We start from the raw sequence: 12,808 nt of genomic DNA on the forward strand, positions 1-12,808 counted from the left end.
TTTCACATGCCTTTTAGTAGATATACAGAGTGGGTAAGTAGACAGATCTGACAGACTATGGGAGCATCAGATGTTTCTCATGAACAAAATGTCATATCCAAATGCTACTTGAATATATTCAAACAGATGTGAATCTTCACTAAACATAGTTAAATATTAAGTTTTTTCTCACAGCCACAAAATCTAAAGAGTTATACAGAAAGTATGCCTCACTCTATGTCGTATATATAATTAATTCTGACAGCTATGATCCAAACAAAAGCATATGTACATCAAGTTGCTTTCAAAAAACATTCATCACTGGAAGCCAGTAGAATTCTCAAAGAAGAGGGTGGGGGGTGGTTGCTATCAATGTTTTCACTCCCAGCGAAGGCATCAGAAATAATTAATCAAATCAGCTACCAAATGTGCACATATACTGTAGGACTTTGGTATGGTAGCTAATCCAATGTATATATAATGTAACATGCTTATCAGAAACTACTAATAAACCTTTATCATATAAGCAGAATTATTAGTAGAATAGTTACTGCAAAATTATTATGAAGTGGAAGCAAAAAGCCTCACTAATTTAGTTCCCATGTGGAAATATTAAGCTGCAATGCATACACTTTGATAGAAGGTAGGGTAGACAATTTCAATATGAAACTGCTATTACAACCATGAAATGACTCTAAAAACATTCTGAAAATTACACAATACTTTATTGAAATACACATTTCTTAGAACTTACTTAGCTGAAGAGACTATGAGCTGTGAATCCTTATATGCTATCAAGTAACTTTGATTCTCTGGATTATGGACTGTTACCTAAATTAAAAAAAAAAAACATAAACCCAAATGTCAGAAATCCATTCTTACACTCCTATCATCTTTTTTGACATTCGCATCTTGGGACTTCGCCAGTGCTTATCCAGGGTGACCAGATGTTATAACCATGAAGGAGGACAAGGCACCGCAAAATATAGGACATTCAAGAAAAATGTAGAAGTTTACAAAATAAAAGCTAAATGCACTAACATAAATGTAAATTCATGCTTCTTAGTCATGCTCAAAATGGAGGACATTTTGAAATTCCTTCTGGACAGAAGGTTGAAATATAGGATTTGTACTGCAAAAGGGGGTACCATGATGCAATCAATATTTTCACTGTATGCTGAAAGAAAACTAGGGAAGGTATGGTTCTCTGTCCATTTGAGCAGGAAGGAGATAAACATCCAAGTGTTCTACTCATGTGTGCACTTACATAGAAACCACAAAGACAAAGAAAATACTAGTTGCGGCTATAAAATGTTTCTGCCCCTAAACTGTTTATGTTGCAGTCACCAAAGCTGCAACATATTAATTAATTATTCTTTTTATCAATGTCATCTATGGAGATATAACAACAAGTTGCTTACCTCTAACTATGGTTCTTCAAGTGGTCATCTGTGCATGCACACAAATGGGTTTTGCAACTACACAGGCACTCCATTCTGAAAGTTCTAGAGCTGAGCAGCTTGCCGGGAATATGCCACTCCTCCTGCCTATCACACACGTGCTGATCCACTAAGTTACTGTTCCCTCTGTTTCCAAGTCCGCTGTGAAAGCTACAGGGACCCGAAAGTGGGGAGGTAGGGCAGGTTTGTGTGAGTGCATAGATGATTGCTCAAAGAACAGTTACAGGTAACCAACCTCTCACCAACCTAGTGTCATCCTGAGCGTCAAGTCAAAAATGAAACTTTGACTTGAGAATTTCTCTCATATTAAGAGCTGGTATGTTTGCTGTTTGAAAAGGCACTTCTGAAAATCAGATGAGTGTTGTGAAGAAGGGCAAGATGATCTCACCAATGACTTGGACCTAGGGAAAAGATGATGAGGAAGACTGACGATGTCACACACAACTGAAAGAACGGTAATGTCCAAGCAGTCTTTGAATGACATGTGACTCATTTTCTTGGCTTTACAGAGATGGTGAAGGGACTTGTCAGTCTTTGCATTAAACAAGCCCTTAACATCAGAGGTCTTCCCCTTTGTGACAAGTATCATCAGATAGGTTTGTGAACCAATGCCATGTGCAGCAACAAAAGTCACACACCCCAACATAACCTTTGATGTGCTATCCACCATGTGTCAAGTCAAATGGATTTGCCGCATAGCCAAGGTCTTCACTTCCTGATAGAATGATAATGCTGTGCTTCTCTACTCTTCAGGGAGGTTGGAAATAAATGCAATCATTTTATTCCATAGAAACTTCTTGTAGGGAGATACGCAGGCTTGCATGTTACCCACCTGCTACCAAAAACATCAAGCCATTTCCCTTCTTTATCCACCAATGTGATGTGTCTTTTCCCACTAGATTTGGTCTGGGAAGCTTCCATAACTACTGAATTAGGCACTGAGTAATTTAAAAAGACAGGATGCACATTCAGGCTGTCTCCTGTATAGGTTCTTCTAGTCTTTTTGAAACTGTTGATAGAGACTTTACCCAGGATTGCCTCATGACTTCATTTAATACTGGCACACGGTCATTCGCTGGAGCAGGTGGAGCCTTAACTTTGATACTGAGCATCTTCGCTACCCTCAGAGCCAGAGCAGCAAACAGCTTAACATCCTCAGATGGTGATGAAAGTCCAGTATCCTCCACTTCTCCCAGTGGTGAAGAACAGTGAAGAACTGAGAGGAGATGAAGTCTAGGGATGAAGCATCAGAAACCTAGCCTTCAGATTCTTTCATGGAAAGCTGTTCCTGTGGTAATGAAGGAGGTAGAAGTCATTGGTATCAATGCCAACTGGGACAGCCAAAGAGCAGGTGGACCAGGAAGCACATTTGGTGTTGGTGAAGACATAACTGTTGTGAGGACCGTGGATACCAGGAGAGTTCTTGATGATAATGACAGAGAAGGAGAAGACTTAGAAAGTGTAGCTGTTGTCAAGAGATGGTGGCGATGGAGGCTGATGAGGCAGGTCACTCTCTCCAAAGATCTTCAAGTTGGCATCTACTGACGTAGGACATTGAAGTGTAGGATGAAACTTTTCTACGTGGATAGCCTTGGAGTGAAGACAAACATGACTATTCCAGTGCAAAGAAATATCTCTCCAATTGAGGTAATGGTAGTAATGTTGAAAAACCATGGCATATACAGTCCTCCCTCGCCTTACACGGGGAATCCGCCTCCCCATACGGAAAACTACACATATGATCAAGGGGCACATGCCTCATTCACCATATTAGGGCTTGCTGTCCACGTGACCTCATGTTTACGTATGGCAAATCCGCATATGGTGTTGGTGCATTGTTCATTGTTTTCAACTGGCACGTTTTGCTCAGAAGGCTCCATCTGAAGACCCAGGAGCATATCTGGGATAGTCATTAGAATGGAGGGAGCAGGATGAGCTGGAACAGTCACCTTGGAAGTAGGAGCCATCAACGGCAATAACAATGAGGTGCCCAAGTACTGTGTGACTGTGGAAGTACAGTTAGCCCTTCTTATACACAGATTTTTTATACACGGATTCAAGCATACACGGTTTGAAAATGTTCAAAAAAGTATAAATTTCAAATAACAAACCTTTATTTTCCATTTTTTATAAAGGACACCATTTCGCTATGTCATTATATTGAATGGGACTTAAGCATCCACGGATTTTGTTATACACGGGGGATCTTGGAACCAAACCCCAGCATATAACAAGAGTCCACTGTATCCCACCATCTTGAGATTCTGAGTGGCAATCAAGGGAGGCTGCCCTCTTTTCCTTAGATTTCTAATGTGTCTTCTTGATAGGCTTCTGCCTGTGCAACAATGCCAATTCCAGTGTTTGAGGAGGAGCTTCTGGTTTCAGAGCAGCTAATGTCAAAGCAGGTTCCATAAGATGAAGCTTGGGATGTTGGCATCAAAATGGCAGTCAATAATACTGAAGTTGATTTTTCCTTCTTAGGTTTAGAGACCAAAAATGACATACAGAAAAGCAGCTTGTTGGATGCCACTTGGTCAACCATTTGTAGAGACTTCTCCCAACAATGAATCTTGAGATGTTGTGCCCAGTTTTTAGGGGCTTAAGAAGTAAAATCTATGCAGATAATACAGTATTCTACAAAATGCCTTTCCTCAAATGAAACAGGAACTCAGAATGAATGTTAGAAAGTTAAACTTTCTAGCTGCAAGTAGAGTTCAACTTAAAAAGAGAAGCAGAGGACACATAAGCATAAAATAGCAAGAAGAAAAAAAGGGAAGCCACAGCGAAGGCTCTGAGGTAAAGTGAAAGATTTTTATTCTTTTATTTAGGTGGTAGACAGAGATAAAAAGTATAAGAATAGGAAAACAAATATGAACGTCAGACGCTGAAGAAAATGAAAGAGAAATAAAAGAGAAATAGTGAAGGTAACCACTCAGAAGGAGTATGTCCAAAATCAAGTTGTTCTACCAGCGGACAGAAAGAAACTGAAGGGACAGTAGCTTGGTGAGCTAGGACATGCATGGTAGATGGGTAGGGTACTGTCACCACGGCACTCAGCTCTAGAACTTTCCAAATGGACAAAACCTATTTGTGTGAGGCACAGAGACCATGATGAAGAAGCTGCCTTTCTACAGCAGTATCCAGGGCACGTATAATAATCCACGAATGAAACAACAAAAATAATACTTGTGAATTGAACAGAACACACAAAAATTACACTGAGCACAGGAGAACATCTGATCAGTTTTACTTAAGTGTAGCAGAATTCTGAGTTTGTGGATGTTCTATGTCCCTCAGAATCCCTGCTCCAAAAAGCTTCCTTAATTTCAAGAGGGCCATACATACCCAAAACAAGCCCTGTTGCAACTTTCCCCAACATTGTGCCCTCTAACATACGTTGGACTGTAGCTCTCATCAGCCCTAATAAGCATGAGGAAGATTATACAGGAAGACTGTACAGATCCAACTGAAAAAGCTGTGCAATCTTCTTGTTAACGTTAGAAGGACACACCCGAAAGATGCTGAACAGCATGGGCTGAAATAACTATGCATTTCCAGAAAGTGGTTAAAAGGAAGTGGTGGTGTTTCTAAGCTAGTTCATTTTAGGCTTCAGGCCAAAAGCAGTGAGCCATGCCACAGAACAACTCAGCAAGTGCTCAGCTAGTTTCCTTCACACAAAATGTATAAACCCACTCAAGGTTTTGTGACTGCAGCACAAAGTGAGAAAGGAACTGGTGTTATTTCACTAGCTCTAATGACAAACCAGGTACCTTTGGCCCCTCCTCTCCCTCATTATTACAAATAGCAGCCATTCAATTAAACTACCTGAATTATTTCCACCATAGTGGGTTGTAACTATACATAAAGTTGCTCCTTCCCTCCTTCAGCCCATCATTTTGCTTGCACTGTGTGTTTTAGATTGTAAACTTTCAGGGACTGTCCCATTATTAATCTTAGCAAGCCATTCCAGGATGCCATTTTTGGATGAAGTATTAGATTTAAAGCTTTTATGTAAATAAATACGCAAGTTCCTTGTCAGCCAAAGAATGCAGCTACAGGACTCTACTTTTCTCTCCCAAATGAAAATGCAGTATTGAAAAAGTGATCCAAGAAAGTTTTCCTCTCCACATTTCTCTCTACTGTAAACAATAGCTTCCAAAGTTTTTAAAGCCATTTGGTACACAAGACAGTCACTCGAATAGAACTGTGTCATTTGACTTCAGATTGTTATACTTACACTTTCTAAAACCCGTAAACATCTTTCTGCTCCCCATAATGAAGCAACCAATTTCTCTTCATTTTCATCACTGCTTAAGTGATCCACACATTCTTTAACTAAGAAATAAAGCAAGAGCATATGCTGTTAATGAAGTGTTAAGACCAGAGGCCTAGTGATGAATTTTGAGATACATGACCTAGTTACAATACTCTAAGCTACAGTCCAAAGAGTCTTAAAAATGCAAGCAGTTGTGTTCATTTATATCAACAAACTGATTCTAGCAATTTTAGTCTTTACAAAAAGGAAGTCTTTTGTAAAGCTCATGAGTCTTACTTATCTGTTTAAGCCTAAACCACCTAAAAATTCTTTGCAATATATTGTAGCTGAGCTTCAAAACTACTATGAAGATTGCAGCTGCACTTAGAACAAGAAAATCTAATGGAGTGGCAAAGAACGTAATTGTCTCTACTAATCTAAATTCTACTAGTATGATTTACCTATGCACAGGCAGCCTGGGCTATTAATAAATACACATGATTTAAAATAGAGTTACCCTTTGCTGTTATCATAAGACAAATCCTAGCTCCTCTTGAGTCTTTAGAAATACTTCAACTGAGCTTCACAGAACAAAGCTTTTATTATTCACTTAAAATAGATACACAAATAAATAAATAAATAAATAAATAAATAAATAAATAAATAAATAAAATTCCCTTGAATTAGTTTATGGGTAAATTAAATCAGTTTATTTACCCTTAAATTAGGCCTAGTTTAGCAAATAAAAGTGTCAAAAGTGAAATTTCTGAACTGTAATTTTGTGCAAATGGGTAGGCCAATTCTATAGTCCCACTATGGCAGCAGCTTTTTATTTTATAATAGCCCCTGAAGAAGGCCAATTGGTGAGAAGACTGAAATGTGTTGGGTTTTTTAAGAAATAAAAGTTTTTGGCCCCTCACATAGCACATGGGACTTTGTCTCCTATCATTCTTCCACTATGAGCAGCTGCTATATCAACACGATACAGTAATATCCTTACAAGTCAGTGTTTGTCTGGTAGAGTCAAAAACATTACCTCTATCAGAAACAAGGGCTAACAATGCATCACTGCTTCTGGGACCACTTTCAATACTCCCTAAGCACTGTCCTCACACTTGTGGCACATAAAAGCCAAACTGCAAACCAATCTATGGAATCAATGCATGACCAAAACATAATGAATGAAAACAAAACTGTAAGGGTCTAGAAACACATTCCCGTCCACACATAATCTACATGAATGATTCCCACAAAAGCCTGTCTGTAATAGATCTCCCAGAAACTAGTAGGTAACAACCAATACACGCAGTTCAAAAGGTAGGCTTTAAATCTAATGGGAGATGAGGCACAGGGAGATAAAGACAGCTATCAGAAAACTTGCTCAGTTATCTTTGACAGGTAAACCAGAATTACACAGGCTACACAGCATTTACATAGTCTACTGCTTCTCCTCACAAGACTAATCTCATTACATACCCATCTCCCATTTACTAATCCCTCCTAACTCACTGAAGCTCTCACAAGTATTGTATAAACCAAGTGTGTGTGTCTTTGCTCCTCAAATTACGTATTGTCAAAAAGAGTGTGCTGATGCATTTCATTCTATCACGCTACTATTAAACAATCTATGTACTTTGATTCACTTTAAGGAAAATTGTATACCTTTATCTACAATATGATCAAGACCACCAAGAAGTCGTAGCTCTTCTTTAAACCAGTCTCCTGCCCGTTTTGAAGTAAGAGATAGCAACGTTTCCATGGCAAGATGACCAGTCTAGAATGGACAAAGAGACATCTTCAGTTTGCATGTGAGAACAACATTCTATCATTTACTTTTTCCATTAATGGTAGAATGCAAAGATATAGTACGCATTAGTCTGTAGAATCAGTATGTAGAGAGATCATGTAGCACCTTTGAGACTAACTGAAATAACAAAGTTGGCAGCATGAGCTTTTGTAGATTTAGACTGAAGTCTACAAAAACACATGCTGCCAACTTCTTTATTTCAGTTAGTTTCCTCAGATGCATATAGTGTAGTGGAAACCAGGGACATACACACATATATCCCATTGGTATGTGACAATGTCAATTCAAATTCAAAATGCTTTGTGTATGGAAATGAAGTAGCAAGTCCAGCTTTAATGATGATCATTAGTGAGCAAAGACATTGTGAACTGGCCAATGTGTATAGAAAGGAAAAGGCAGGGCCAGTTTGGCATTGGAAACTGACCTCAAGGTGATGAGAATAGATGAGTGTAGGATGCCCCCCTGAGGATGGGGTCAGATAGTGTTGAAATGTATGTAGTGAGTAAGGAAACCATTATCCCTATTCAATCCACTACTGAGGGACTGTAGTTTATGGATTTATCTCTAATTCTGCTGTTTTTCATTCCAATCTACCTTTGTAGTTCTTTTGTTCAAGGACTGCTCTTCTGAGGTCTGAAATGGAATGCCCAGCGAGACTGAAATGTTCTGCAACCAGTTTTTGTGTATTCCCATTCTGAATGTCTGATTTATGTCCATTTATCCTCTGGTGCAGGGACTGGCCTGTTTGCCCTATGTAGAGTGCTGATGAGCATTGATAACAATTTTGTATTGCAGGTTTAAAAGTGCAGAGACTGGCTTGTTGGCCTAATGTAGAGTGCTGATGGGCACCGTTCACTAACGAACATAGTTAAAACTGGGCTTGCTATTTCATTTCCATACACAAAGTATTTTGAATTTGAATTGACCAATGACATACATTTGTCTGTCCCTGGTTTCTACTCCACTATATGCATCTGAGGAAGTAGACTGAAGTCTACGAAAGCTCAGGTTGCAAATATCCTTATTTCAGTTAGTCTCAAAGGTGCTACAAGATCTCTCTACATACTTTTTCCATTAATCCTGTTAACTTGAAACTCAATTACAATTTTGTATTGCAGGTTTAAAACTGCAGGTCATGCAGCTATGAAAATGATTTACTGCTCTGTGCTTCCTAAGCTATTGTTGCAGTGGAGCAAAATCTTCTTGCAATTTTAGCTTATTGTGTTCCACCATTTGAACTTGTACAAACAATATAATGCCATGCTTAACCATTCTGCAAGACATAACTCAAGAGTTATGGTATGACTGCTGTTCAAACCCCAAATTGAAGCCAATATGACACTGCTCCAGACTGTGGAGAATCTCAAAATTTAAGCTGGTAGAATTACAACAGAAGTCACACAGAAGTTGTATCTCTGTTCAGCCATCTCACAAATGATATGAAGCAACAATATAGAAAACTTCTGACAGTAAATAATAAGGCCTGCCCTCTGCCAAAAAGTATGCTGAAATGGGTAAGGCAGATTATGTTATTTGTTCAGTGATAAAAATAAGAGTAAGACTGTTTCACAGATATCAGTCACATGTACGTGAGAATATTATCAGGCTACAGTAGCAACCTTTATCATAAGCTTTGGGGGAAATGCTATGGCTGTGTGTGGGGGGGGGAGTATTTCAAACAAATTTCCCAAGGAGAGCCATCAAAATAGGATTATATATGCATAATGGGCTCAGAATGCTGAATGTCTGGGTTGAAGGGAGACAGAGAACTGAGACAGGCAAGATGGAACATGGTATCATGGAATAGGGCAGAGCTGCTCTACTGAACAAGAGCATTCAACTGCAAAATCTTCTATTAAGTTCCAAATGTGCATGCTTTTACTACTCTCAAGTCAGTATTGGACTGTGCCTTTAATCCTAGTAGAGTTGCACTGTACACAAATATGTACAATTAAAATATTGTTATTCAGTAGCTGTTTTATAACTCAGGCCTGGTACAGATGGGCACAAAGTGCCGGCCTGTGGCCGGAGTCATGGTGCAGTGTCTGCGAGCTCAGCGCTGTGACTCTGCCCCCTCACACCATGATGCTGTGTTAAGTTCTAGACGGCACACAGCATCATGGCGCAACCTTGGCACTGCATCTAAATGATGCAGCGCCAAAAGGGCATCACAAAGCCATGGTTGTGACGCCTTTTAGAAGGCGCAAAAAGGACCTGCATTTTGTGGCTCCTTTTTCTGCCCTCCAGAGGCTGGATTAGGGTCGCGGCGTGCGGTGACTGCAGCCCTGGTCCGGCCGGTAAAGAGGTGGCTGCATGCCGCTAAGTTTCAAGTGACTTAACTAAAATGATCCCCCAATTCTGCATTTACTGTCAAATAAAGAAAATGAAGTGAAAACTGCACTTTTAATTACATCAGCTCCTCAGTTCTGTCTTTCTCAGTCTGTTTCAGTACAGATATTAGCTGCATCAAAATGGCATGATTCAAATAAGAAATAGTGATGGAAAGTACCAATGTTTTGTTCAAGGAAAAGTGCTTATTCCCCAAACTCCTTCCCATCTGCAAGGATTCAGTTCCCCTGTCCCCAAATGAGAAAAAAAATATGACTGCTTAACCCCATTATAGTCTATGGGTGGCAATGTATGTGAGGACCACCATTGATAATGGGGTGGGGCAATTTGCAGAAGTCTGAGGCGCTAAACAGATTGGCGCTAAACGCCGGCATCGGGCTGGAGTGGGGGCGTGGTGACTGCACGCTGGATGCCCCAACTCCTTCCTGATGCAGGCACCCAACTACACAGTGGGCAGTCATGCTCCTGCTTCGACACAGCGTTTGGATGTGCTGCACCAAAGAATCGGTGAAAAGCTGCAGCTGCCATCATTGCAGCAGCGGCAAGGGCAACTTTTCACCTCTTTAAGAAAGAGCGGCTTTTTGCCAGCCCATTTTGGGCTGGCAAAGCACTGGATTGGGGCTGTGGTTTGCGGTTGCTGCAGCCTCGATCCAGTGCTGAAAGGGGCGGTGGGATGCCACTCCTTTAGGGCTGTCTGTACAGCCCCTGAATGTGCAGTTGGCTAGCCAAATTGATATGGTAGGCCCACTGTACCTACATGATCTATTTTAAAAGTTCACAAGTTTTGCATTTGATAAAGCAAGAATTCCCATGCAATTTCACATTATAGGAAATTAGGCAAAACAAGATTATATTTACCGTTATATTTTCTAGATCAAGGTGTTTGTTGTGAACAGTTTCACAGAGTCTTCTGATTTTTTCCTTAATTTTGTTCATATCCTTCTCATTGAACAACTTGGATGATGAGTCTTGCTCTAGTTCCAGAAGCCGAATCATTAGATCTAAGCTGGCTCTATCTAGATCCATGTTCAAACGATCTCTGCTCAAGATATACATTAAAGCTGCTGTACAAAGTGATAAGTTCTTTAACCGAGAAGAAAAAAAAAAGTAATAAATATCTGTGAAAAATAGAAATCCTGTAAGACTTAAAATTACATTTCGATATTTAGAACAGATTTTCTGTGTGTCATGGGAAATGAATTTAAATAATTTGCATTTGTTCAAGCAGTTCAAAATTTTTCAATACACAACAATCTGTAAAGACAAGAGCTCACACAATTTCAGTTTTGACCTATAGTTCCCTGCCTTCTGTAGATACTGCTGCTAGGGATGATTTATGGAAGCAATTTGGGGGGGGGGGGGGGACGAGATACATGGCTGCATAATCTGAACATAAGCTGTTCAGCAGTAACCAGTCTAAACTTTCAGAAGTCACTCCATGTTCAAAAGAATGACACTTAACTTTTTTTCACTTAGTGATGAACTTAGACACTGTTTTTAATCATTTTAATTGCCAACCATGGTTATACAATATTCGAAATAGTTTATGTAGTAAATTTAACATTGTTTTGTGATAATAACTATGGAGATTTTGAGGGAAGTTATCATATTTTGCATTTTTCTTTTTTTAAAGTAATAATTAAACACTGCTAATGTGTTAATTATCATGGGGTTTTTCCACATTTCAGTTTTTCACATTTTGCAACAAATGAGCAAAATGGTGGGAAAACACAGTTTTGTGCAAAAATTAAAATATTTTGTCTAAGAAACTACAAAACACAACATTTTTGGACAAATAGGATTTTCACAAGAGTTCCACAATCTGAGAACCCACAGGATGAACAAAAATGCTTGTAATCTCAACCAGCAGGGTGGAAAAAATTGATTTTTTTTATTTTTTTGAGAATGAAATAAGTCAATGTTTGCATCCCTACTTTTAATGCAAGTAGCACAGTAGCTTTTAAAATAGCTTTCCCAAGTTCCTATTGTCTCTTAGCTGTGACAGAGGTCACAACTGTATCTCCCTCTACAGCATGCTTAACTGACAGCTTGCCACATTGGATATTTACTGTGAAGATGCATTCTGAGTTGTTGAGAGGAGGAATCCAGACAACCTAGTTTGCTCCCATCACTGCCCAGAGACAAGCAGGAAGAACATGAAGTCTCCCAATAGCTAATGAACAAATGAATTGGCTCCTCCCTGCTCAGTCATCTTCCTCTTCTCAACAATGCTGAATGCACCTTTCATGGTAAGTGCCTAAATGTGCCATTCTCTGGATTGATGGGAAGAGGAATCTATACAACCTGAGACTTGATCAGAATTCAACATGGAAAAAAAATGGGGGCAGAAGATAGTGACTGCATTTTAGTGATCTCCTGGAGTACCCTTTTGCCAAAAGTAGCATCTGCAAACTTGAACTTCTCAATCTTGTAGCAGTGAATGAAAAGAGTACTGCAGATTGCAGCCCTACATATATTGCTGATGGGAAGATTAGAGGGGGGAAACTGCAGGAGTGGCAGCTGCCCTGGTCAAGTGTGCCATTACAATGGTGGGGCAGTTTAGTCAAGTCATATGTCTTCAGGATTCATGCCTTGATCCATGTGCCTGTTATGCAACAAGACACCCTACATCCCGGTGAGGCTGAACTGTAGAACACAAATAAGGAATCAAAATATCAGAATGCCCTCGTCCTACATATATACATTTTCAGTGCTTTAAATACATCAAGGTTGTGTCATAGCTTTTCTTGTGGGTATGATGAATTAGGACAGATAGAAGGAACAATGAGTTTTTGAGACATGTGAAAGGTGGAGAGCACCTCTGGTCTAAAAAAGGGTCTAGAGAAACATAGGGGTCATGCAAACTGGCAGCTTGGAGCGGCCTCTGGCCACTCCAGTGCTGGTCAACCCCTAATCAGGGTGGGGCGATAGTGACCACACAGTCCCAATCCAAGCTGC

The 12,808-nt window shown here is 39.7% G+C and overlaps 1 protein-coding gene across 5 annotated transcripts in view; it reads right to left on the reverse strand.

Annotated features, from left to right (window-relative positions):
* The window catches only part of WAPL (WAPL cohesin release factor), a 68,240-nt gene that overhangs the window by 11,165 nt on the left and 44,267 nt on the right, over window positions 1–12,808 (reverse strand). For all 5 annotated transcript variants that reach the window (XR_016280106.1, XR_016280105.1, XM_089510592.1 and 2 more), the window contains 4 exons: window positions 10,709–10,933; window positions 7,357–7,468; window positions 5,677–5,774; window positions 734–810 (listed from right to left, as the gene is read on the reverse strand). Coding sequence is in view for 3 of the 5 variants with exons in the window: in XM_089510592.1 (XP_089366718.1) it covers window positions 734–810; window positions 5,677–5,774; window positions 7,357–7,468; window positions 10,709–10,933 (512 nt within the window). In the remaining 2 variants the exon portion in view is untranslated. The remainder of the gene's footprint in view (window positions 1–733; window positions 811–5,676; window positions 5,775–7,356; window positions 7,469–10,708; window positions 10,934–12,808) is intronic.

Source organism: Sceloporus occidentalis, unplaced genomic scaffold, assembly GCF_023333645.1.
Source record: "Sceloporus occidentalis isolate IW3139 unplaced genomic scaffold, rSceOcc1.0.p SCAF_2, whole genome shotgun sequence".
NCBI classification, from domain to species: Eukaryota; Metazoa; Chordata; class Lepidosauria; order Squamata; family Phrynosomatidae; genus Sceloporus; species Sceloporus occidentalis.